The following is a 24,709-nucleotide window of genomic DNA, read 5'->3' as shown; positions in this document are numbered from 1 at the left end:
CTAGAGTCGGATCTCATGGTGTCAAACACCTGGCGATTTTTAGGTTTTTAGCCGATGCCTACAGGTTCAAACGTCGGATATACCATAGTTCACTACCACGTCTTATCTGTTAGATCTTAAAAACACATTGTCAGTTCTCCAAAGCCCTTTTAAGATGAGTACCAGTGGGGAAAGTTGAGGATTCGTTTTCAGACAGAAAGATACAAGTCTTCCCATTCCCCTTTTTGTTATTTCACATAAGAGTATATCAGAAAGGGAAACTGAAGTCTATGCACGTGTAGTGCCGGATATAATGGGCAGATGTACGTTAAAGTCATTTTCACCAAGTTGAAAATTGATAGACGTTAGGGACCATTTGTTTCCATAGAACTGTGGAAGAAAGACCTTAGTCTCACTAACCAAAGACGGAAACGACTACAAATAAGGAAGCACATCCCCTTTTGTCGGTCGTTGCCTTGGTTACCGTCGGTGATAAAAAGAAGTGCATGTTGTGTTTGTTTGAACCCCGAATTGAAAGTGGCAAACTGATGAACGTAAATAGTTGCTGGCAAAGTCCGTACATCGGACGTGAGCACCGTTTGCTGGTGTTTAGCTCGTGGCGTACTTTTACAGGCTGTTGGTAGGTGCACTAATTGCTGCGGAAAGATAGCCTACGCAATTCGACTGATAAACGCTCGCTAATAGTCCGACATGAGTGGTCTCCCTTTGTGCATCAGCCCGGACCAAGCTGGATAAGAGAGACCAGTCCAGCCATTCCTTTAAATACACTTACAGCTCATCGACCTGCTTAATGACTACTCGACGAGGAGCACAACCGCCCTTCCAGTCTTTGAATATGTGCACATATATAAATACGATGTGGGGTGGTAGGGTAGCCTTGTGCTTAAAGCAGAATTGCCGGGTTCCATTCCCCAAATGGGTGAAGCCCATTTCTGGTGTCCCCCGCCGTCCTACAGCTGGAATAATGCTAAAAGCGGCGTAAAATCCGACTCACTCACTAAAACAGAGGTGACGGTTAAACAACCACAAAGAGTGAAGGGAGACCATTCTCGATCATTCACCAGTGCACGTAACTTAAAGTAAGTGATGTCATCGTAAAATATCTAGAGTTCCGACATCCAGTTTGTAGTTATAACTGCACACGACTATTGACGTCGTCATTTCCATCACAGAGAACTTGCTAAAAACTCGATTAGAAGACAGCAACACAATGGGACAGCGCAAACGATCCCTTAGTATTTTCATTAGTGTAGTCTTACAGCATCTTCAAGTTCTATCACAATAAAACAGACTTGGTTCAATTGCCTCTCCTGTTGTGTTACTGTCACCTAATTGTTAGTAGGTTCAAAGTAGGAAGAAAAACAGACTCGTGTGTATACCATTCATCAATATTTATTACATATAAAAACATAGATTGGTATGTGCTTAAAGAAAATATCCGAATTGGGGCCAAAAGGGAAGAATGGTCCTCTCATTACGAGAGAAATACCATAGAAATGTCAGCCAAAGGGTATGCCAAAATATAACTTGATCGAAAGGGTGTGTCCAAAGGAAAGCCCAAAAATGTAGCCGAAACAGACCAAAGAGGTACAAATGGGATAATAGGGTATTGTGCAGATACCCCACCAAGTCGTCCAACCTGAAAACATATACAGCCAACCCAATACGCCTGCAAACCACATCAACATCACATATACAGAAAAATATATATTTACCATCCTCTCCCTCATTCTCTCTCTCTCCCGTCCTCCCCACTTTCTCTTTCTCTCTCTCATCCCATCTAATTTCATTATAACGTTCTTACACCTACATATTCATTTTTACACACACACGCACGCTCGCACGCTCGCACGCTCGCACGCACACACGCGCACACTAGATGAGGAATCTACGAGAATACTCTACTGAAGAAGGCAGCCACTCTCCTCAGCGCCTTCCTCACGGGATGAATATCCTCCACGAAGCTGTCGTCGTCCTCGTCCTCATAGACCCAGTAGTCACTGTCGTCGTCACTTGGGACAGGATAATAGTCGACATAGGTGATAGTGACTGGGGCAGGGAGCGTCTCTCCGTGGTCAGGGCGGGCCCAGAACGGGGTGAAAACGCTCAGAGGGTCGGGAGAGGGGCTCGGGGACGAAGCCAGGGATCGCTATATTGGTGAGTGGGGAGGGTGGGATTAAGTAGTGTCATTGGGCAAGGGTTACAGGAGGTGTTTATGAGACGATAGGCCAGAAAAAGGTCACAGTCCATAGCCCCAGATTACACATTTTATCAGGCAGTACCCCTAGACAAACAGTCTATGCTGACAGATTGTTAGAAAGAAATGTTAAGGTGTAAATGGGAGAGGGGTACCCGGGGATTGATTTTCAGCATACCGTAACAGAGAAAATACAATGAAATGTCTCTACTATGCACAAGACGATTGTGGAAGCATAGAGAAAAGAAGAAAACTATTCCCTCCAAGCTCAAGAAGATGTAGATGAAATGCATACACAGTCGGATTCCTCATCCAGCGACGGCCATAGACTAGCAGCAGGAGTGACATGATACCGGATCACGTCTTCCCGTGCTGAAAATAACCAAAAACAACACGTTAAAATGCACATTAAAATACATGAAGAGTAATTTAGAGACCGTCGAAGCTATAGTAGACATGCGGATTGCCGATAAAATAGACCATGAAGCTAATGGAGTCCCGTTCGGGACAAGTATCGGCCACGAATATGTGTTACAAGAATAATAATGGACATTTAATCACTGCTTTGGTATACCATCCATCTATTAGAATAGCCACAAAAGGCCGACTATTTTCATGAAAAGCTGACAAAACAATATGCCCAAACTATGCCTTATAAACAGTTACAATATGTCAAAAGGATTCTAAAAGTACCGTCCGTCGTTTATAAATAGCGAGAGCTTTCATTTCATGGGCAGAATACACATTAAACACATACACATTTGGGAATTTTCACAAAATTGCAAATGGCGGCCAGTCATCCCCACTGTTGCTACGGTCAAACTACGGCCAATTTAAAGTCAGTCTACACTTTTAACACTTTAAAATACAATAACTGACTGCTTAAATACCTTGAATATGCAGCCTTGTAAACATCTTGACAGTAGCAGAACTCGGAACGATGTTGTAGTCAACGAAATGCAGAGCGATAGGTAGCAAGAGCAATGGCGATTCTGTTAGGAACAGAGGGGACCGTTGGCAACGACAACGGTAACTACATGGAAACGAAGTCAGAACGAGGCGTCATCGAATGTTTCCGGCAATGCCAAGCAGGCGGCTAGAGTCGGATCTCATGGTGTCAAACACCTGGCGATTTTTAGGTTTTTAGCCGATGCCTACAGGTTCAAACAGGATATACCATAGTTCACTACCACGTCTTATCTGTTAGATCTTAAAAACACATTGTCAGTTCTCCAAAGCCCTTTTAAGATGAGTACCAGTGGGGAAAGTTGAGGATTCGTTTTCAGACAGAAAGATACAAGTCTTCCCATTCCCCTTTTTGTTATTTCACATAAGAGTATATCAGAAAGGGAAACTGAAGTCTATGCACGTGTAGTGCCGGATATAATGGGCAGATGTACGTTAAAGTCATTTTCACCAAGTTGAAAATTGATAGACGTTAGGGACCATTTGTTTCCATAGAACTGTGGAAGAAAGACCTTAGTCTCACTAACCAAAGACGGAAACGACTACAAATAAGGAAGCACATCCCCTTTTGTCGGTCGTTGCCTTGGTTACCGTCGGTGATAAAAAGAAGTGCATGTTGTGTTTGTTTGAACCCCGAATTGAAAGTGGCAAACTGATGAACGTAAATAGTTGCTGGCAAAGTCCGTACATCGGACGTGAGCACCGTTTGCTGGTGTTTAGCTCGTGGCGTACATTTACAGGCTGTTGGTAGGTGCACTAATTGCTGCGGAAAGATAGCCTACGCAATTCGACTGATAAACGCTCGCTAATAGTCCGACATGAGTGGTCTCCCTTTGTGCATCAGCCCGGACCAAGCTGGATAAGAGAGACCAGTCCAGCCATTCCTTTAAATACACTTACAGCCCATCGACCTGCTTAATGACCACTCGACGAGGAGCACAACCGCCCTTCCAGTCTTTGAATATGTGCACATATATAAATACGATGTGGGGTGGTAGGGTAGCCTTGTGCTTAAAGCAGAATTGCCGGGTTCCATTCCCCAAATGGGTGAAGCCCATTTCTGGTGTCCCCCGCCGTCCTACAGATGGAATAATGCTAAAAGCGGCGTAAAATCCGACTCACTCACTAAAACAGAGGTGACGGTTAAACAACCACAAAGAGTGAAGGGAGACCATTCTCGATCATTCACCAGTGCACGTAACTTAAAGTAAGTGATGTCATCGTAAAATATCTAGAGTTCCGACATCCAGTTTGTAGTTATAACTGCACACGACTATTGACGTCGTCATTTCCATCACAGAGAACTTGCAAAAAACTCGATTAGAAGACAGCAACACAATGGGACAGCGCAAACGATCCCTTAGTATTTTCATTAGTGTAGTCTTACAGCATCTTCAAGTTCTATCACAATAAAACAGACTTGGTTCAATTGCCTCTCCTGTTGTGTTACTGTCACCTAGTTGTTAGTAGGTTCAAAGTAGGAAGAAAAACAGACTCGTGTGTATACCATTCATCAATATTTATTACATATAAAAACATAGAATGGTATGTGCTTAAAGAAAATATCCGAATTGGGGCCAAAAGGGAAGAATGGTCCTCTCATTACGAGAGAAATACCATAGAAATGTCAGCCAAAGGGTATGCCAAAATATAACTTGATCGAAAGGGTGTGTCCAAAGGAAAGCCCAAAAATGTAGCCGAAACAGACCAAAGAGGTACAAATGGGATAATAGGGTATTGTGCAGATACCCCAACAAGTCGTCCAACCTGAAAACATATACAGCCAACCCAATACGCCTGCAAACCACATCAACATCACATATACAGAAAAATATATATTTACCATCCTCTCCCTCATTCTCTCTCTCTCCCGTCCTCCCCACTTTCTCTTTCTCTCTCTCATCCCATCTAATTTCATTATAACGTTCTTACACCTACATATTCATTTTTACACACACACGCACGCTCGCACGCTCGCACGCACACACGCGCACACTAGATGAGGAATCTACGAGAATACTCTCCTGAAGAAGGCAGCCACTCTCCTCAGCGCCTTCCTCACGGGATGAATATCCTCCACGAAGCTGTCGTCGTCCTCGTCCTCATAGACCCAGTAGTCACTGTCGTCGTCACTTGGGACAGGATAATAGTCGACATAGGTGATAGTGACTGGGGCAGGGAGCGTCTCTCCGTGGTCAGGGCGGGCCCAGAACGGGGTGAAAACGCTCAGAGGGTCGGGAGAGGGGCTCGGGGACGAAGCCAGGGATCGCTATATTGGTGAGTGGGGAGGGTGGGATAAAGTAGTGTCATTGGGCAAGGGTTACAGGAGGTGTTTATGAGACGATAGGCCAGAAAAAGGTCACAGTCCATAGCCCCAGATTACACATTTTATCAGGCAGTACCCCTAGACAAACAGTCTATGCTGACAGATTGTTAGAAAGAAATGTTAAGGTGTAAATGGGAGAGGGGTACCCGGGGATTGATTTTCAGCATACCGTAACAGAGAAAATACAATGAAATGTCTCTACTATGCACAAGACGATTGTGGAAGCATAGAGAAAAGAAGAAAACTATTCCCTCCAAGCTCAAGAAGATGTAGATGAAATGCATACACAGTCGGATTCCTCATCCAGCGACGGCCATAGACTAGCAGCAGGAGTGACATGATACCGGATCACGTCTTCCCGTGCTGAAAATAACCAAAAACAACACGTTAAAAATGCACATTAAAATACATGAAGAGTAATTTAGAGACCGTCGAAGCTATAGTAGACATGCGGATTGCCGATAAAATAGACCATGAAGCTAATGGAGTCCCGTTCGGGACAAGTATCGGCCACGAATATGTGTTACAAGAATAATAATGGACATTTAATCACTGCTTTGGTATACCATCCATCTATTAGAATAGCCACAAAAGGTCGACTATTTTCATGAAAAGCTGACAAAACAATATGCCCAAACTATGCCTTATAAACAGTTACAATATGTCAAAAGGATTCTAAAAGTACCGTCCGTCGTTTATAAATAGCGAGAGCTTTCATTTCACGGGCAGAATACACATTAAACACATACACATTTGGGAATTTTCACAAAATTGCAAATGGCGGCCAGTCATCCCCACTGTTGCTACGGTCAAACTACGGCCAATTTAAAGTCAGTCTACACTTTTAACACTTTAAAATACAATAACTGACTGCTTAAATACCTTGAATATGCAGCCTTGTAAACATCTTGACAGTAGCAGAACTCGGAACGATGTTGTAGTCAACGAAATGCACAGCAATAGGTAGCAAGAGCAATGGCGATTCTGTTAGGAACAGAGGGGACCGTTGGCAACGACAACGGTAACTACATGGAAACGAAGTCAGAACGAGGCGTCATCGAATGTTTCCGGCAATGCCAAGCAGGCGGCTAGAGTCGGATCTCATGGTGTCAAACATGGTGTCGATTTTTAGGTTTTTAGCCGATGCCTACAGGTTCAAACGTCGGATATACCATAGTTCACTACCACGTCTTATCTGTTAGATCTTAAAAACACATTGTCAGTTCTCCAAAGCCCTTTTAAGATGAGTACCAGTGGGGAAAGTTGAGGATTCGTTTTCAGACAGAAAGATACAAGTCTTCCCATTCCCCTTTTTGTTATTTCACATAAGAGTATATCAGAAAGGGAAACTGAAGTCTATGCACGTGTAGTGCCGGATATAATGGGCAGATGTACGTTAAAGTCATTTTCACCAAGTTGAAAATTGATAGACGTTAGGGACCATTTGTTTCCATAGAACTGTGGAAGAAAGACCTTAGTCTCACTAACCAAAGACGGAAACGACTACAAATAAGGAAGCACATCCCCTTTTGTCGGTCGTTGCCTTGGTTACCGTCGGTGATAAAAAGAAGTGCATGTTGTGTTTGTTTGAACCCCGAATTGAAAGTGGCAAACTGATGAACGTAAAAAGTTGCTGGCAAAGTCCGTACATCGGACGTGAGCACCGTTTGCTGGTGTTTAGCTCGTGGCGTACATTTACAGGCTGTTGGTAGGTGCACTAATTGCTGCGGAAAGATAGCCTACGCAATTCGACTGATAAACGCTCGCTAATAGTCCGACAAGAGTGGTCTCCCTTTGTGCATCAGCCCGGACCAAGCTGGATAAGAGAGACCAGTCCAGCCATTCCTTTAAATACACTTACAGCCCATCGACCTGCTTAATGACCACTCGACGAGGAGCACAACCGCCCTTCCAGTCTTTGAATATGTGCACATATATAAATACGATGTGGGGTGGAAGGGTAGCCTTGTGCTTAAAGCAGAATTGCCGGGTTCCATTCCCCAAATGGGTGAAGCCCATTTCTGGTGTCCCCCGCCGTCCTACAGCTGGAATAATGCTAAAAGCGGCGTAAAATCCGACTCACTCACTAAAACAGAGGTGACGGTTAAACAACCACAAAGAGTGAAGGGAGACCATTCTCGATTATTCACCAGTGCACGTAATTTAAAGTAAGTGATGTCATCGTAAAATATCTAGAGTTCCGACATCCAGTTTGTAGTTATAACTGCACACGACTATTGACGTCGTCATTTCCATCACAGAGAACTTGCAAAAAACTCGATTAGAAGACAGCAACACAATGGGACAGCGCAAACGATCCCTTAGTATTTTCATTAGTGTAGTCTTACAGCATCTTCAATTTCTATCACAATAAAACAGACTTGGTTCAATTGCCTCTCCTGTTGTGTTACTGTCACCTAGTTCTTAGTAGGTTCAAAGTAGGAAGAAACACAGACTCGTGTGTATACCATTCATCAATATTTATTCTGTTAGGAACAGAGGGGACCGTTGGCAACGACAACGGTAACTACATGGAAACGAAGTCAGAACGAGGCGTCATCGAATGTTTCCGGCAATGCCAAGCAAGCGGCTAGAGTCGGATCTCATGGTGTCAAACACCTGGCGATTTTTAGGTTTTTAGCCGATGCCTACAGGTTCAAACGTCGGATATACCATAGTTCACTACCACGCCTTATCTGTTAGATCTTAAAAACACACTGTCAGTTCTCCAAAGCCCTTTTAAGATGAGTACCAGTGAGGAAAGTTGAGGATTCGTTTTCAGACAGAAAGATACAAGTCTTCCCATTCCCCTTTTTGTTATTTCACATAAGAGTATATCAGAAAGGGAAACTGAAGTCTATGCACGTGTAGTGCCGGATATAATGGGCAGATGTACGTTAAAGTCATTTTCACCAAGTTGAAAATTGATAGACGTTAGGGACCATTTGTTTCCATAGAACTGTGGAAGAAAGACCTTAGTCTCACTAACCAAAGACGGAAACGACTACAAATAAGGAAGCACATCCCCTTTTGTCGGTCGTTGCCATGGTTGCCGTCGGTGATAAAAAGAAGTGCATGTTGTGTTTGTTTGAACCCCGAATTGAAAGTGGCAAACTGATGAACGTAAAAAGTTGCTGGCAAAGTCCGTACATCGGACGTGAGCACCGTTTGCTGGTGTTTAGCTCGTGGCGTACATTTACAGGCTGTTGGTAGGTGCACTAATTGCTGCGGAAAGATAGCCTACGCAATTCGACTGATAAACGCTCGCTAATAGTGCGACAAGAGTGGTCTCCCTTTGTGCATCAGCCCGGACCAAGCTGGATAAGAGAGACCAGTCCAGCCATTCCTTTAAATACACTTACAGCTCATCGACCTGCTTAATGACCACTCGACGAGGAGCACAACCGCCCTTCCAGTCTTTGAATATGTGCACATATGTAAATACGATGTCGGGTGGTAGGGTAGCCTTGTGCTTAAAGCAGAATTGCCGGGTTCCATTCCCCAAATGGGTGAAGCCCATTTCTGGTGTCCCCCGCCGTCCTACAGCTGGAATAATGCTAAAAGCGGCGTAAAATCCGACTCACTCACTAAAACAGAGGTGACGGTTAAACAACCACAAAGAGTGAAGGGAGACCATTCTCGATCATTCACCAGTGCACGTAATTTAAAGTAAGTGAAGTCATTGTAAAATATCTAGAGTTCCGACATCCAGTTTGTAGTTATAACTGCACACGACTATTGACGTCGTCATTTCCATCACAGAGAACTTGCTAAAAACTCAATTAGAAGACAGCAACACAATGGGACAGCGCAAACGATCCCTTAGTATTTTCATTAGTGTAGTCTTACAGCATCTTCAAGTTCTATCACAACAAAACAGACTTGTTTCAATTGCCTCTCCTGTTGTGTTACTGTCACCTAGTTGTTAGTAGGTTCAAAGAAGGAAGAAAAACAGACTCGTGTGTATACCATTCATCAATATTTATTACATATAAAAACATAGAATGGTATGTGCTTAAAGAAAATATCCGAATTGGGGCCAAAAGGGAAGAATGGTCCTCTCATTACGAGAGAAATACCATAGAAATGTCAGCCAAAGGGTATGCCAAAATATAACTTGATCGAAAGGGTGTGTCCAAAGGAAAGCCCAAAAATGTAGCCAAAACAGACCAAAGAGGTACAAATGGGATAATAGGGTATTGTGCGGATACCCCAACAAGTCGTCCAACCTGAAAACATATACAGCCAACCCAATACGCCTGCAAACCACATCAACATCACATATACAGAAAAATATATATTTACCATCCTCTCCCTCATTCTCTCTCTCCCGTCCTCCCCACTTTCTCTTTCTCTCTCTCCACAAAAGGAACATTCTTTCAGAAACACACTTTATCTTACAACATGTACACTCGCACATATACACGTTTACATCCCATCTAATTTCATAATAACGTTCTTACACCTACATATTCATTTTTACACACACACGCACGCTCACACGCTCGCACGCTCGCACGCACACACGTGCACACTAGATGAGGAATCTACGAGAATACTCTCCTGAAGAAGGCAGCCACTCTCCTCAGCGCCTTCCTCACGGGATGAATATCCTCCACGAAGCTGTCGTCGTCCTCGTCCTCATAGACCCAGTAGTCACTGTCGTCGTCACTTGGGACAGGATAATAGTCGACATAGGTGATAGTGACTGGGGCAGGGAACGTCTCTCCGTGGTCAGGGCGGGCCCAGAACGGGGTGAAAACGCTCAGAGGGTCGGGAGAGAGGCTCGGGGACGAAGCCAGGGATCGCTGTATTGGTGAGTGGGGAGGGTGGGATAAAGTAGTGTCATTGGGCAAGGGTTACAGGAGGTGTTTATGAGACGATAGGCCAGAAAAAGGTCACAGTCCATAGCCCCAGATTACACATTTTATCAGGCAGTACCCCTAGACAAACAGTCTATGCTGACAGATTGTTAGAAAGAAATGTTAAGGTGTAAATGGGAGAGGGGTACCCGGGGATTGATTTTCAGCATACCGTAACAGAGAAAATACAATGAAATGTCTCTACTATGCACAAGACGATTGTGGAAGCATAGAGAAAAGAAGAAAACTATTCCCTCCAAGCTCAAGAAGATGTAGATGAAATGCATACACAGTCGGATTCCTCATCCAGCGACGGCCATAGACTAGCAGCAGGAGTGACATGATACCGGATCACGTCTTCCCGTGCTGAAAATAACCAAAAACAACACGTTAAAATGCACATTAAAATACACAAAGAGTAATTTAGAGACCGTCGAAGCTATAGTAGACATGCGGATTGCCGATAAAATAGACCATGAAGCTAATGGAGTCCCGTTCGGGACAAGTATCGGCCACGAATATGTGTTACAAGAATAATAATGGACATTTAATCACTGCTTTGGTATACCATCCATCTATTAGAATAGCCACAAAAGGTCGACTATTTTCATGAAAAGCTGACAAAACAATATGCCCAAACTATGCCTTATAAACAGTCACAATATGTCAAAAGGATTCTAAAAGTACCGTCCGTCGTTTATAAATAGCGAGAGCTTTCATTTCATGGGCAGAATACACATTAAACACATACACATTTGGGAATTTTCACAAAATTGCAAATGGCGGCCAGTCATCCCCACTGTTGCTACGGTCAAACTACGGCCAATTTAAAGTCAGTCTACACTTTTAACACTTTAAAATACAATAACTGACTGCTTAAATACCTTGAATATGCAGCCTTGTAAACATCTTGACAGTAGCAGAACTCGGAACGATGTTGTAGTCAACGAAATGCAGAGCGATAGGTAGCAAGAGCAATGGCGATTCTGTTAGGAACAGAGGGGACCGTTGGCAACGACAACGGTAACTACATGGAAACGAAGTCAGAACGAGGCGTCATCGAATGTTTCCGGCAATGCCAAGCAGGCGGCTAGAGTCGGATCTCATGGTGTCAAACATGGTGTCGATTTTTAGGTTTTTAGCCGATGCCTACAGGTTCAAACGTCGGATATACCATAGTTCACTACCACGTCTTATCTGTTAGATCTTAAAAACACATTGTCAGTTCTCCAAAGCCCTTTTAAGGTGAGTACCAGTGGGGAAAGTTGAGGATTCGTTTTCAGACAGAAAGATACAAGTCTTCCCATTCCCCTTTTTGTTATTTCACATAAGAGTATATCAGAAAGGGAAACTGAAGTCTATGCACGTGTAGTGCCGGATATAATGGGCAGATGTACGTTAAAGTCATTTTCACCAAGTTGAAAATTGATAGACGTTAGGGACCATTTGTTTCCATAGAACTGTGGAAGAAAGACCTTAGTCTCACTAACCAAAGACGGAAACGACTACAAATAAGGAAGCACATCCCCTTTTGTCGGTCGTTGCCTTGGTTACCGTCGGTGATAAAAAGAAGTGCATGTTGTGTTTGTTTGAACCCCGAATTGAAAGTGGCAAACTGATGAACGTAAATAGTTGCTGGCAAAGTCCGTACATCGGACGTGAGCACCGTTTGCTGGTGTTTAGCTCGTGGCGTACTTTTACAGGCTGTTGGTAGGTGCACTAATTGCTGCGGAAAGATAGCCTACGCAATTCGACTGATAAACGCTCGTTAATAGTCCGACAAGAGTGGTCTCCCTTTGTGCATCAGCCCGGACCAAGCTGGATAAGAGAGACCAGTCCAGCCATTCCTTTAAATACACTTACAGCTCATCGACCTGCTTAATGACCACTCGACGAGGAGCACAACCGCCCTTCCAGTCTTTGAATATGTGCACATATATAAATACGATGTGGGGTGGTAGGGTAGCCTTGTGCTTAAAGCAGAATTGCCGGGTTCCATTCCCCAAATGGGTGAAGCCCATTTCTGGTGTCCCCCGCCGTCCTACAGCTGGAATAATGCTAAAAGCGGCGTAAAATCCGACTCACTCACTAAAACAGAGGTGACGGTTAAACAACCACAAAGAGTGAAGGGAGACCATTCTCGATTATTCACCAGTGCACGTAATTTAAAGTAAGTGATGTCATCGTAAAATATCTAGAGTTCCGACATCCAGTTTGTAGTTATAACTGCACACGACTATTGACGTCGTCATTTCCATCACAGAGAACTTGCTAAAAACTCGATTAGAAGACAGCAACACAATGGGACAGCGCAAACGATCCCTTAGTATTTTCATTAGTGTAGTCTTACAGCATCTTCAAGTTCTATCACAATAAAACAGACGTGGTTCAATTGCCTCTCCTGTTGTGTTACTGTCACCTAGTTGTTAGTAGGTTCAAAGTAGGAAGAAAAACAGACTCGTGTGTATACCATTCATCAATATTTATTACATATAAAAACATAGAATGGTATGTGCTTAAAGAAAATATCCGAATTGGGGCCAAAAGGGAAGAATGGTCCTCTCATTACGAGAGAAATACCATAGAAATGTCAGCCAAAGGGTATGCCAAAATATAACTTGATCGAAAGGGTGTGTCCAAAGGAAAGCCCAAAAATGTAGCCGAAACAGACCAAAGAGGTACAAATGGGATAATAGGGTATTGTGCGGATACCCCAACAAGTCGTCCAACCTGAAAACATATACAGCCAACCCAATACGCCTGCAAACCACATCAACATCACATATACAGAAAAATATATATTTACCATCCTCTCCTTCATTCTCTCTCTCTCCCGTCCTCCCCACTTTCTCTTTCTCTCTCTCCACAAAAAGAACATTCTTTCAGAAACACACTTTATCTTACAACATGTACACTCGCACATATACACGTTTACATCCCATCTAATTTCATAATAACGTTCTTACACCTACATATTCATTTTTACACACACACGCACGCTCGCACGCTCGCACGCACACACGTGCACACTAGATGAGGAATCTACGAGAATACTCTCCTGAAGAAGGCAGCCACTCTCCTCAGCGCCTTCCTCACGGGATGAATATCCTCCACGAAGCTGTCGTCGTCCTCGTCCTCATAGACCCAGTAGTCACTGTCGTCGTCACTTGGGACAGGATAATAGTCGACATAGGTGATAGTGACTGGGGCAGGGAACGTCTCTCCGTGGTCAGGGCGGGCCCAGAACGGGGTGAAAACGCTCAGAGGGTCGGGAGAGAGGCTCGGGGACGAAGCCAGGGATCGCTGTATTGGTGAGTGGGGAGGGTGGGATAAAGTAGTGTCATTGGGCAAGGGTTACAGGAGGTGTTTATGAGACGATAGGCCAGAAAAAGGTCACAGTCCATAGCCCCAGATTACACATTTTATCAGGCAGTACCCCTAGACAAACAGTCTATGCTGACAGATTGTTAGAAAGAAATGTTAAGGTGTAAATGGGAGAGGGGTACCCGGGGATTGATTTTCAGCATACCGTAACAGAGAAAATACAATGAAATGTCTCTACTATGCACAAGACGATTGTGGAAGCATAGAGAAAAGAAGAAAACTATTCCCTCCAAGCTCAAGAAGATGTAGATGAAATGCATACACAGTCGGATTCCTCATCCAGCGACGGCCATAGACTAGCAGCAGGAGTGACATGATACCGGATCACGTCTTCCCGTGCTGAAAATAACCAAAAACAACACGTTAAAATGCACATTAAAATACACAAAGAGTAATTTAGAGACCGTCGAAGCTATAGTAGACATGCGGATTGCCGATAAAATAGACCATGAAGCTAATGGAGTCCCGTTCGGGACAAGTATCGGCCACGAATATGTGTTACAAGAATAATAATGGACATTTAATCACTGCTTTGGTATACCATCCATCTATTAGAATAGCCACAAAAGGTCGACTATTTTCATGAAAAGCTGACAAAACAATATGCCCAAACTATGCCTTATAAACAGTCACAATATGTCAAAAGGATTCTAAAAGTACCGTCCGTCGTTTATAAATAGCGAGAGCTTTCATTTCATGGGCAGAATACACATTAAACACATACACATTTGGGAATTTTCACAAAATTGCAAATGGCGGCCAGTCATCCCCACTGTTGCTACGGTCAAACTACGGCCAATTTAAAGTCAGTCTACACTTTTAACACTTTAAAATACAATAACTGACTGCTTAAATACCTTGAATATGCAGCCTTGTAAACATCTTGACAGTAGCAGAACTCGGAACGATGTTGTAGTCAACGAAATGCAGAGCGATAGGTAGCAAGAGCAATGGCGATTCTGTTAGGAACAGAGGGGACCGTTGGCAACGACAACGGTAACTACATGGAAACGAAGTCAGAACGAGGCGTCATCGAATGTTTCCGGCAATGCCAAGCAGGCGGCTAGAGTCGGATCTCATGGTGTCAAACATGGTGTCGATTTTTAGGTTTTTAGCCGATGCCTACAGGTTCAAACGTCGGATATACCATAGTTCACTACCACGTCTTATCTGTTAGATCTTAAAAACACATTGTCAGTTCTCCAAAGCCCTTTTAAGGTGAGTACCAGTGGGGAAAGTTGAGGATTCGTTTTCAGACAGAAAGATACAAGTCTTCCCATTCCCCTTTTTGTTATTTCACATAAGAGTATATCAGAAAGGGAAACTGAAGTCTATGCACGTGTAGTGCCGGATATAATGGGCAGATGTACGTTAAAGTCATTTTCACCAAGTTGAAAATTGATAGACGTTAGGGACCATTTGTTTCCATAGAACTGTGGAAGAAAGACCTTAGTCTCACTAACCAAAGACGGAAACGACTACAAATAAGGAAGCACATCCCCTTTTGTCGGTCGTTGCCTTGGTTACCGTCGGTGATAAAAAGAAGTGCATGTTGTGTTTGTTTGAACCCCGAATTGAAAGTGGCAAACTGATGAACGTAAATAGTTGCTGGCAAAGTCCGTACATCGGACGTGAGCACCGTTTGCTGGTGTTTAGCTCGTGGCGTACTTTTACAGGCTGTTGGTAGGTGCACTAATTGCTGCGGAAAGATAGCCTACGCAATTCGACTGATAAACGCTCGTTAATAGTCCGACAAGAGTGGTCTCCCTTTGTGCATCAGCCCGGACCAAGCTGGATAAGAGAGACCAGTCCAGCCATTCCTTTAAATACACTTACAGCTCATCGACCTGCTTAATGACCACTCGACGAGGAGCACAACCGCCCTTCCAGTCTTTGAATATGTGCACATATATAAATACGATGTGGGGTGGTAGGGTAGCCTTGTGCTTAAAGCAGAATTGCCGGGTTCCATTCCCCAAATGGGTGAAGCCCATTTCTGGTGTCCCCCGCCGTCCTACAGCTGGAATAATGCTAAAAGCGGCGTAAAATCCGACTCACTCACTAAAACAGAGGTGACGGTTAAACAACCACAAAGAGTGAAGGGAGACCATTCTCGATTATTCACCAGTGCACGTAATTTAAAGTAAGTGATGTCATCGTAAAATATCTAGAGTTCCGACATCCAGTTTGTAGTTATAACTGCACACGACTATTGACGTCGTCATTTCCATCACAGAGAACTTGCTAAAAACTCGATTAGAAGACAGCAACACAATGGGACAGCGCAAACGATCCCTTAGTATTTTCATTAGTGTAGTCTTACAGCATCTTCAAGTTCTATCACAATAAAACAGACGTGGTTCAATTGCCTCTCCTGTTGTGTTACTGTCACCTAGTTGTTAGTAGGTTCAAAGTAGGAAGAAAAACAGACTCGTGTGTATACCATTCATCAATATTTATTACATATAAAAACATAGAATGGTATGTGCTTAAAGAAAATATCCGAATTGGGGCCAAAAGGGAAGAATGGTCCTCTCATTACGAGAGAAATACCATAGAAATGTCAGCCAAAGGGTATGCCAAAATATAACTTGATCGAAAGGGTGTGTCCAAAGGAAAGCCCAAAAATGTAGCCGAAACAGACCAAAGAGGTACAAATGGGATAATAGGGTATTGTGCGGATACCCCAACAAGTCGTCCAACCTGAAAACATATACAGCCAACCCAATACGCCTGCAAACCACATCAACATCACATATACAGAAAAATATATATTTACCATCCTCTCCTTCATTCTCTCTCTCTCCCGTCCTCCCCACTTTCTCTTTCTCTCTCTCCACAAAAAGAACATTCTTTCAGAAACACACTTTATCTTACAACATGTACACTCGCACATATACACGTTTACATCCCATCTAATTTCATAATAACGTTCTTACACCTACATATTCATTTTTACACACACACGCACGCTCGCACGCTCGCACGCACACACGTGCACACTAGATGAGGAATCTACGAGAATACTCTCCTGAAGAAGGCAGCCACTCTCCTCAGCGCCTTCCTCACGGGATGAATATCCTCCACGAAGCTGTCGTCGTCCTCGTCCTCATAGACCCAGTAGTCACTGTCGTCGTCACTTGGGACAGGATAATAGTCGACATAGGTGATAGTGACTGGGGCAGGGAGCGTCTCTCCGTGGTCAGGGCGGGCCCAGAACGGGGTGAAAACGCTCAGAGGGTCGGGAGAGGGGCTCGGGGACGAAGCCAGGGATCGCTATATTGGTGAGTGGGGAGGGTGGGATAAAGTAGTGTCATTGGGCAAGGGTTACAGGAGGTGTTTATGAGACGATAGGCCAGAAAAAGGTCACAGTCCATAGCCCCAGATTACACATTTTATCAGGCAGTACCCCTAGACAAACAGTCTATGCTGACAGATTGTTAGAAAGAAATGTTAAGGTGTAAATGGGAGAGGGGTACCCGGGGATTGATTTTCAGCATACCGTAACAGAGAAAATACAATGAAATGTCTCTACTATGCACAAGACGATTGTGGAAGCATAGAGAAAAGAAGAAAACTATTCCCTCCAAGCTCAAGAAGATGTAGATGAAATGCATACACAGTCGGATTCCTCATCCAGCGACGGCCATAGACTAGCAGCAGGAGTGACATGATACCGGATCACGTCTTCCCGTGCTGAAAATAACCAAAAACAACACGTTAAAATGCACATTAAAATACATGAAGAGTAATTTAGAGACCGTCGAAGCTATAGTAGACATGCGGATTGCCGATAAAATAGACCATGAAGCTAATGGAGTCCCGTTCGGGACAAGTATCGGCCACGAATAGGTGTTACAAGAATAATAATGGACATTTAATCACTGCTTTGGTATACCATCCATCTATTAGAATAGCCACAAAAGGTCGACTATTTTCATGAAAAGCTGACAAAACAATATGCCCAAACTATGCCTTATAAACAGTTACAATATGTCAAAAGGATTCTAAAAGTACCGTCCGTCGTTTATAAATAGCGAGAGCTTTCATTTCACGGGCAGAATACACATTAAACACATACACATTTGGGAATTTTCACAAAATTGCAAATGGCGGCCAGTCATCCCCACTGTTGCTACGGTCAAACTACGGCCAATTTAAAGTCAGTCTACACTTTTAACACTTTAAAATACAATAACTGACTGCTTAAATACCTTGAATATGCAGCCTTGTAAACATCTTGACAGTAGCAGAACTCGGAACGATGTTGTAGTCAACGAAATGCAGAGCGATAGGTAGCAAGAGCAATGGCGATTCTGTTAGGAACAGAGGGGACCGTTGGCAACGACAACGGTAACTACATGGAAACGAAGTCAGAACGAGGCGTCATCGAATGTTTCCGGCAATGCCAAGCAGGCGGCTAGAGTCGGATCTCATGGTGTCAAACATGGTGTCGATTTTTAGGTTTTTAGCCGATGCCTACAGGTTCAAACGTCGGATATACCATAGTTCACTACCACGTCTTATCTGTTAGATCTTAAAAACACATTGTCAGTTCTCCAAAGCCCTTTTAAGGTGAGTACCAGTGGGGAAAGTTGAGGATTCGTTTTCAGACAGAAAGATACAAGTCTTCCCATTCCCCTTTTTGTTATTTCACATAAGAGTATATCAGAAAGGGAAACTGAAGTCTATGCACGTGTAGTGCCGGATATAATGGGCAGATGTACGTTAAAGTCATTTTCACCAAGTTGAAAATTGATAGACGTTAGGGACCATTTGTTTCCATAGAACTGTGGAAGAAAGACCTTAGTCTCACTAACCAAAGACGGAAACGACTACAAATAAGGAAGCACATCCCCTTTTGTCGGTCGTTGCCTTGGTTACCGTCGGTGATAAAAAGAAGTGCATGTTGTGTTTGTTTGAACCCCGAATTGAAAGTGGCAAACTGATGAACGTAAATAGTTGCTGGCAAAGTCCGTACATCGGACGTGAGCACCGTTTGCTGGTGTTTAGCTCGTGGCGTACTTTTACAGGCTGTTGGTAGGTGCACTAATTGCTGCGGAAAGATAGCCTACGCAATTCGACTGATAAACGCTCGTTAATAGTCCGACAAGAGTGGTCTCCCTTTGTGCATCAGCCCGGACCAAGCTGGATAAGAGAGACCAGTCCAGCCATTCCTTTAAATACACTTACAGCTCATCGACCTGCTTAATGACCACTCGACGAGGAGCACAACCGCCCTTCCAGTCTTTGAATATGTGCACATATATAAATACGATGTGGGGTGGTAGGGTAGCCTTGTGCTTAAAGCAGAATTGCCGGGTTCCATTCCCCAAATGGGTGAAGCCCATTTCTGGTGTCCCCCGCCGTCCTACAGATGGAATAATGCTAAAAGCGGCGTAAAATCCGACTCACTCACTAAAACAGAGGTGACGGTTAAACAACCACAAAGAGTGAAGGGAGACCATTCTCGATTATTCACCAGTGCACGTAATTTAAAGTAAGTGATGTCATCGTAAAATATCTAGAGTTCCGACATCCAGTTTGTAGTTATAACTGCACACGACTATTGACGTCGTCATTTCCATCACAGAGAACTTGCTAAAAACTCGATTAGAAGACAGCAACACAATGGGACAGCGCAAACGATCCCTTAGTATTTTCATTAGTGTAGTCTTACAGCATCTTCAAGTTCTATCACAATAAAACAGACGTGGTTCAATTGCCTCTCCTGTTGTGTTACTGTCACCTAGTTGTTAGTAGGTTCAAAGTAGGAAGAAAAACAGACTCGTGTGTATACCATTCATCAATATTTATTACATATAAAAACATAGAATGGTATGTGCTTAAAGAAAATATCCGAATTGGGGCCAAAAGGGAAGAATGGTCCTCTCATTACGAGAGAAATACCATAGAAATGTCAGCCAAAGGGTATGCCAAAATATAACTTGATCGAAAGGGTGTGTCCAAAGGAAAGCCCAAAAATGTAGCCGAAACAGACCAAAGAGGTACAAATGGGATAATAGGGTATTGTGCGGATACCCCAACAAGTCGTCCAACCTGAAAACATATACAGCCAACCCAATACGCCTGCAAACCACATCAACATCACATATACAGAAAAATATATATTTACCATCCTCTCCTTCATTCTCTCTCTCTCCCGTCCTCCCCACTTTCTCTTTCTCTCTCTCCACAAAAAGAACATTCTTTCAGAAACACACTTTATCTTACAACATGTACACTCGCACATATACACGTTTACATCCCATCTAATTTCATAATAACGTTCTTACACCTACATATTCATTTTTACACACACACGCACGCTCGCACGCTCGCACGCACACACGTGCACACTAGATGAGGAATCTACGAGAATACTCTCCTGAAGAAGGCAGCCACTCTCCTCAGCGCCTTCCTCACGGGATGAATATCCTCCACGAAGCTGTCGTCGTCCTCGTCCTCATAGACCCAGTAGTCACTGTCGTCGTCACTTGGGACAGGATAATAGTCGACATAGGTGATAGTGACTGGGGCAGGGAGCGTCTCTCCGTGGTCAGGGCGGGCCCAGAACGGGGTGAAAACGCTCAGAGGGTCGGGAGAGGGGCTCGGGGACGAAGCCAGGGATCGCTATATTGGTGAGTGGGGAGGGTGGGATAAAGTAGTGTCATTGGGCAAGGGTTACAGGAGGTGTTTATGAGACGATAGGCCAGAAAAAGGTCACAGTCCATAGCCCCAGATTACACATTTTATCAGGCAGTACCCCTAGACAAACAGTCTATGCTGACAGATTGTTAGAAAGAAATGTTAAGGTGTAAATGGGAGAGGGGTACCCGGGGATTGATTTTCAGCATACCGTAACAGAGAAAATACAATGAAATGTCTCTACTATGCACAAGACGATTGTGGAAGCATAGAGAAAAGAAGAAAACTATTCCCTCCAAGCTCAAGAAGATGTAGATGAAATGCATACACAGTCGGATTCCTCATCCAGCGACGGCCATAGACTAGCAGCAGGAGTGACATGATACCGGATCACGTCTTCCCGTGCTGAAAATAACCAAAAACAACACGTTAAAATGCACATTAAAATACATGAAGAGTAATTTAGAGACCGTCGAAGCTATAGTAGACATGCGGATTGCCGATAAAATAGACCATGAAGCTAATGGAGTCCCGTTCGGGACAAGTATCGGCCACGAATAGGTGTTACAAGAATAATAATGGACATTTAATCACTGCTTTGGTATACCATCCATCTATTAGAATAGCCACAAAAGGTCGACTATTTTCATGAAAAGCTGACAAAACAATATGCCCAAACTATGCCTTATAAACAGTTACAATATGTCAAAAGGATTCTAAAAGTACCGTCCGTCGTTTATAAATAGCGAGAGCTTTCATTTCACGGGCAGAATACACATTAAACACATACACATTTGGGAATTTTCACAAAATTGCAAATGGCGGCCAGTCATCCCCACTGTTGCTACGGTCAAACTACGGCCAATTTAAAGTCAGTCTACACTTTTAACACTTTAAAATACAATAACTGACTGCTTAAATACCTTGAATATGCAGCCTTGTAAACATCTTGACAGTAGCAGAACTCGGAACGATGTTGTAGTCAACGAAATGCACAGCGATAGGTAGCAAGAGCAATGGCGATTCTGTTAGGAACAGAGGGGACCGTTGGCAACGACAACGGTAACTACATGGAAACGAAGTCAGAACGAGGCGTCATCGAATGTTTCCGGCAATGCCAAGCAGGCGGCTAGAGTCGGATCTCATGGTGTCAAACACCTGGCGATTTTTAGGTTTTTAGCCGATGCCTACAGGTTCAAACGTCGGATATACCATAGTTCACTACCACGTCTTATCTGTTAGATCTTAAAAACACATTGTCAGTTCTCCAAAGCCCTTTTAAGATAAGTACCAGTGGGGAAAGTTGAGGATTCGTTTTCAGACAGAAAGATACAAGTCTTCCCATTCCCCTTTTTGTTATTTCACATAAGAGTATATCAGAAAGGGAAACTGAAGTCTATGCACGTGTAGTGCCGGATATAATGGGCAGATGTACGTTAAAGTCATTTTCACCAAGTTGAAAATTGATAGACGTTAGGGACCATTTGTTTCCATAGAACTGTGGAAGAAAGACCTTAGTCTCACTAACCAAAGACGGAAACGACTACAAATAAGGAAGCACATCCCCTTTTGTCGGTCGTTGCCTTGGTTGCCGTCGGTGATAAAAAGAAGTGCATGTTGTGTTTGTTTGAACCCCGAATTGAAAGTGGCAAACTGATGAACGTAAATAGTTGCTGGCAAAGTCCGTACATCGGACGTGAGCACCGTTTGCTGGTGTTTAGCTCGTGGCGTACATTTACAGGCTGTTGGTAGGTGCACTAATTGCTGCGGAAAGATAGCCTACGCAATTCGACTGATAAACGCTCGTTAATAGTCCGACAAGAGTGGTCTCCCTTTGTGCATCAGCCCGGACCAAGCTGGATAAGAGAGACCAGTCCAGCCATTCCTTTAAATACACTTACAGCTCATCGACCTGCTTAATGACCACTCGACGAGGAGCACAACCGCCCTTCCAGTCTTTGAATATGTGCACATATATAAATAGGATGTGGGGTGGTAGGGTAGCCTTGTGCTTAAAGCAGAATTGCCGGGTTCCATTCCCCAAATGGGTGAAGCCCATTTCTGGTGTCCCCCGCCGTCCTACAGCTGGAATAATGCTAAAAGCGGCGTAAAATCCGACTCACTCACTAAAACAGAGGTGACGGTTAAACAACCACAAAGAGTGAAGGGAGACCATTCTCGATCATTCACCAGTGCACGTAACTTAAAGTAAGTGATGTCATCGTAAAATATCTAGAGTTCCGACATCCAGTTTGTAGTTATAACTGCACACGACTATTGACGTCGTCATTTCCATCACAGAGAACTTGCTAAAAACTCGATTAGAAGACAGCAACACAATGGGACAGCGCAAACGATCCCTTAGTATTTTCATTAGTGTAGTCTTACAGCATCTTCAAGTTCTATCACAATAAAACAGACTTGGTTCAATTGCCTCTCCTGTTGTGTTACTGTCACCTAGTTGTTAGTAGGTTCAAAGTAGGAAGAAAAACAGACTCGTGTGTATACCATTCATCAATATTTATTACATATAAAAACATAGAATGGTATGTGCTTAAAGAAAATATCCGAATTGGGGCCAAAAGGGAAGAATGGTCCTCTCATTACGAGAGAAATACCATAGAAATGTCAGCCAAAGGGTATGCCAAAATATAACTTGATCGAAAGGGTGTGTCCAAAGGAAAGCCCAAAAATGTAGCCGAAACAGACCAAAGAGGTACAAATGGGATAATAGGGTATTGTGCAGATACCCCAACAAGTCGTCCAACCTGAAAACATATACAGCCAACCCAATACGCCTGCAAACCACATCAACATCACATATACAGAAAAATATATATATTTACCATCCTCTCCCTCATTCTCTCTCTCTCCCGTCCTCCCCACTTTCTCTTTCTCTCTCTCCACAAAAACAACATTCTTTCAGAAACACACTTTATCTTACAACATGTACACTCGCACATATACACGTTTACATCCCATCTAATTTCATAATAACGTTCTTACACCTACATATTCATTTTTACACACACACGCACGCTCGCACGCTCGCACGCACACACGTGCACACTAGATGAGGAATCTACGAGAATACTCTCCTGAAGAAGGCAGCCACGCTCCTCAGCGCCTTCCTCACGGGATGAATATCCTCCACGAAGCTGTCGTCGTCCTCGTCCTCATAGACCCAGTAGTCACTGTCGTCGTCACTTGGGACAGGATAATAGTCGACATAGGTGATAGTGACTGGGGCAGGGAGCGTCTCTCCGTGGTCAGGGCGGGCCCAGAACGGGGTGAAAACGCTCAGAGGGTCGGGAGAGGGGCTCGGGGACGAAGCCAGGGATCGCTATATTGGTGAGTGGGGAGGGTGGGATAAAGTAGTGTCATTGGGCAAGGGTTACAGGAGGTGTTTATGAGGCGATAGGCCAGAAAAGGGTCACAGTCCATAGCCCCAGATTACACATTTTATGAGGCAGTACCCCTAGACAAACAGTCTATGCTGACAGATTGTTAGAAAGAAATGTTAAGGTGTAAATGGGAGAGGGGTACCCGGGGATTGATTTTCAGCATACCGTAACAGAGAAAATACAATGAAATGTCTCTACTATGCACAAGACGATTGTGGAAGCATAGAGAAAAGAAGAAAACTATTCCGTCCAAGCTCAAGAAGATGTAGATGAAATGCATACACAGTCGGATTCCTCATCCAGCGACGGCCATAGACTAGCAGCAGGAGTGACATGATACCGGATCACGTCTTCCCGTGCTGAAAATAACCAAAAACAACACGTTAAAATGCACACAAAAAATAGACCGTCGAAGCTATAGTAGACATGCGGATTGCCGATAAAATAGACCATGAAGCTAATGGAGTCCCGTTCGGGACAAGTATCGGCCACGAATATGTGTTACAAGAATAATAATGGACATTTAATCACTGCTTTGGTATACCATCCATCTATTAGAATAGCCACAAAAGGCCGACTATTTTCATGAAAAGCTGACAAAACAATATGCCCAAACTATGCCTTATAAACAGTTACAATATGTCAAAAGGATTCTAAAAGTACCGTCCGTCGTTTATAGATAGCAAGAGCTTTCATTTCATGGGCAGAATACACATTAAACACATACACATTTGGGAATTTTCACAAAATTGCAAATGGCGGCCAGTCATCCCCACTGTTGCTACGGTCAAACTACGGCCAATTTAAAGTCAGTCTACACTTTTAACACTTTAAAATACAATAACTGACTGCTTAAATACCTTGAATATGCAGCCTTGTAAACATCTTGACAGTAGCAGAACTCGGAACGATGTTGTAGTCA

General features: G+C 43.6%; 7 protein-coding genes across 7 annotated transcripts; all 7 read right to left on the bottom strand.

The window, feature by feature from the left end:
• Positions 1 to 1,888: 1,888 nt before the first annotated feature.
• On the bottom strand, positions 1,889 to 3,197 carry LOC137296853 (uncharacterized). Its single transcript, XM_067828721.1, has 3 exons — positions 3,088 to 3,197; positions 2,493 to 2,569; positions 1,889 to 2,149 (listed from the first exon to the last, which is right to left on the bottom strand). Exons 1-3 carry the CDS (start codon positions 3,110 to 3,112, stop codon positions 1,889 to 1,891), a joined length of 363 nt encoding a protein of 120 aa, XP_067684822.1. The 5' UTR covers positions 3,113 to 3,197.
• Positions 3,198 to 5,171: 1,974 nt separating this feature from the next.
• On the bottom strand, positions 5,172 to 6,433 carry LOC137296781 (uncharacterized). The gene is made up of 3 exons (XM_067828634.1): positions 6,372 to 6,433; positions 5,776 to 5,852; positions 5,172 to 5,432 (listed from the first exon to the last, which is right to left on the bottom strand). Exons 1-3 carry the CDS (start codon positions 6,394 to 6,396, stop codon positions 5,172 to 5,174), a joined length of 363 nt encoding a protein of 120 aa, XP_067684735.1. The 5' UTR covers positions 6,397 to 6,433.
• A 3,603-nt stretch (positions 6,434 to 10,036) lies between these two features.
• On the bottom strand, positions 10,037 to 11,345 carry LOC137296836 (uncharacterized). Its single transcript, XM_067828703.1, has 3 exons — positions 11,236 to 11,345; positions 10,641 to 10,717; positions 10,037 to 10,297 (listed from the first exon to the last, which is right to left on the bottom strand). Exons 1-3 carry the CDS (start codon positions 11,258 to 11,260, stop codon positions 10,037 to 10,039), a joined length of 363 nt encoding a protein of 120 aa, XP_067684804.1. The 5' UTR covers positions 11,261 to 11,345.
• A 2,048-nt stretch (positions 11,346 to 13,393) lies between these two features.
• Positions 13,394 to 14,702, bottom strand: LOC137296835 (uncharacterized). The gene is made up of 3 exons (XM_067828702.1): positions 14,593 to 14,702; positions 13,998 to 14,074; positions 13,394 to 13,654 (listed from the first exon to the last, which is right to left on the bottom strand). Exons 1-3 carry the CDS (start codon positions 14,615 to 14,617, stop codon positions 13,394 to 13,396), a joined length of 363 nt encoding a protein of 120 aa, XP_067684803.1. The 5' UTR covers positions 14,618 to 14,702.
• Positions 14,703 to 16,750: 2,048 nt separating this feature from the next.
• Positions 16,751 to 18,059, bottom strand: LOC137296753 (uncharacterized). The gene is made up of 3 exons (XM_067828594.1): positions 17,950 to 18,059; positions 17,355 to 17,431; positions 16,751 to 17,011 (listed from the first exon to the last, which is right to left on the bottom strand). Exons 1-3 carry the CDS (start codon positions 17,972 to 17,974, stop codon positions 16,751 to 16,753), a joined length of 363 nt encoding a protein of 120 aa, XP_067684695.1. The 5' UTR covers positions 17,975 to 18,059.
• Positions 18,060 to 20,107: 2,048 nt separating this feature from the next.
• On the bottom strand, positions 20,108 to 21,368 carry LOC137296782 (uncharacterized). The gene is made up of 3 exons (XM_067828635.1): positions 21,307 to 21,368; positions 20,712 to 20,788; positions 20,108 to 20,368 (listed from the first exon to the last, which is right to left on the bottom strand). Exons 1-3 carry the CDS (start codon positions 21,329 to 21,331, stop codon positions 20,108 to 20,110), a joined length of 363 nt encoding a protein of 120 aa, XP_067684736.1. The 5' UTR covers positions 21,332 to 21,368.
• A 2,097-nt stretch (positions 21,369 to 23,465) lies between these two features.
• On the bottom strand, positions 23,466 to 24,709 carry LOC137296993 (uncharacterized). The gene is made up of 3 exons (XM_067828925.1): positions 24,648 to 24,709; positions 24,070 to 24,146; positions 23,466 to 23,726 (listed from the first exon to the last, which is right to left on the bottom strand). Exons 1-3 carry the CDS (start codon positions 24,670 to 24,672, stop codon positions 23,466 to 23,468), a joined length of 363 nt encoding a protein of 120 aa, XP_067685026.1. The 5' UTR covers positions 24,673 to 24,709.

This window comes from Haliotis asinina, chromosome 9, assembly GCF_037392515.1.
Source record: "Haliotis asinina isolate JCU_RB_2024 chromosome 9, JCU_Hal_asi_v2, whole genome shotgun sequence".
NCBI lineage: Eukaryota > Metazoa > Mollusca > Gastropoda > Lepetellida > Haliotidae > Haliotis > Haliotis asinina.
This window is presented reverse-complemented; position numbering and strand designations above follow the sequence as displayed.

Coding starts and splice junctions, on each gene's coding strand:
- LOC137296853 (XM_067828721.1), bottom strand. CDS start 3,112: ATGTTTACAAGGCTGCATATTCAAG. Junction 2,570..3,087: donor TACAAGGCTGCATATTCAAG/GTATTTAAGCAG, acceptor GGTTATTTTCAG/CACGGGAAGACGTGATCCGG. Junction 2,150..2,492: donor TGGATGAGGAATCCGACTGT/GTATGCATTTCA, acceptor TCACCAATATAG/CGATCCCTGGCTTCGTCCCC.
- LOC137296993 (XM_067828925.1), bottom strand. CDS start 24,672: ATGTTTACAAGGCTGCATATTCAAG. Junction 24,147..24,647: donor TACAAGGCTGCATATTCAAG/GTATTTAAGCAG, acceptor GGTTATTTTCAG/CACGGGAAGACGTGATCCGG. Junction 23,727..24,069: donor TGGATGAGGAATCCGACTGT/GTATGCATTTCA, acceptor TCACCAATATAG/CGATCCCTGGCTTCGTCCCC.
- LOC137296782 (XM_067828635.1), bottom strand. CDS start 21,331: ATGTTTACAAGGCTGCATATTCAAG. Junction 20,789..21,306: donor TACAAGGCTGCATATTCAAG/GTATTTAAGCAG, acceptor GGTTATTTTCAG/CACGGGAAGACGTGATCCGG. Junction 20,369..20,711: donor TGGATGAGGAATCCGACTGT/GTATGCATTTCA, acceptor TCACCAATATAG/CGATCCCTGGCTTCGTCCCC.
- LOC137296835 (XM_067828702.1), bottom strand. CDS start 14,617: ATGTTTACAAGGCTGCATATTCAAG. Junction 14,075..14,592: donor TACAAGGCTGCATATTCAAG/GTATTTAAGCAG, acceptor GGTTATTTTCAG/CACGGGAAGACGTGATCCGG. Junction 13,655..13,997: donor TGGATGAGGAATCCGACTGT/GTATGCATTTCA, acceptor TCACCAATACAG/CGATCCCTGGCTTCGTCCCC.
- LOC137296836 (XM_067828703.1), bottom strand. CDS start 11,260: ATGTTTACAAGGCTGCATATTCAAG. Junction 10,718..11,235: donor TACAAGGCTGCATATTCAAG/GTATTTAAGCAG, acceptor GGTTATTTTCAG/CACGGGAAGACGTGATCCGG. Junction 10,298..10,640: donor TGGATGAGGAATCCGACTGT/GTATGCATTTCA, acceptor TCACCAATACAG/CGATCCCTGGCTTCGTCCCC.
- LOC137296753 (XM_067828594.1), bottom strand. CDS start 17,974: ATGTTTACAAGGCTGCATATTCAAG. Junction 17,432..17,949: donor TACAAGGCTGCATATTCAAG/GTATTTAAGCAG, acceptor GGTTATTTTCAG/CACGGGAAGACGTGATCCGG. Junction 17,012..17,354: donor TGGATGAGGAATCCGACTGT/GTATGCATTTCA, acceptor TCACCAATATAG/CGATCCCTGGCTTCGTCCCC.
- LOC137296781 (XM_067828634.1), bottom strand. CDS start 6,396: ATGTTTACAAGGCTGCATATTCAAG. Junction 5,853..6,371: donor TACAAGGCTGCATATTCAAG/GTATTTAAGCAG, acceptor GGTTATTTTCAG/CACGGGAAGACGTGATCCGG. Junction 5,433..5,775: donor TGGATGAGGAATCCGACTGT/GTATGCATTTCA, acceptor TCACCAATATAG/CGATCCCTGGCTTCGTCCCC.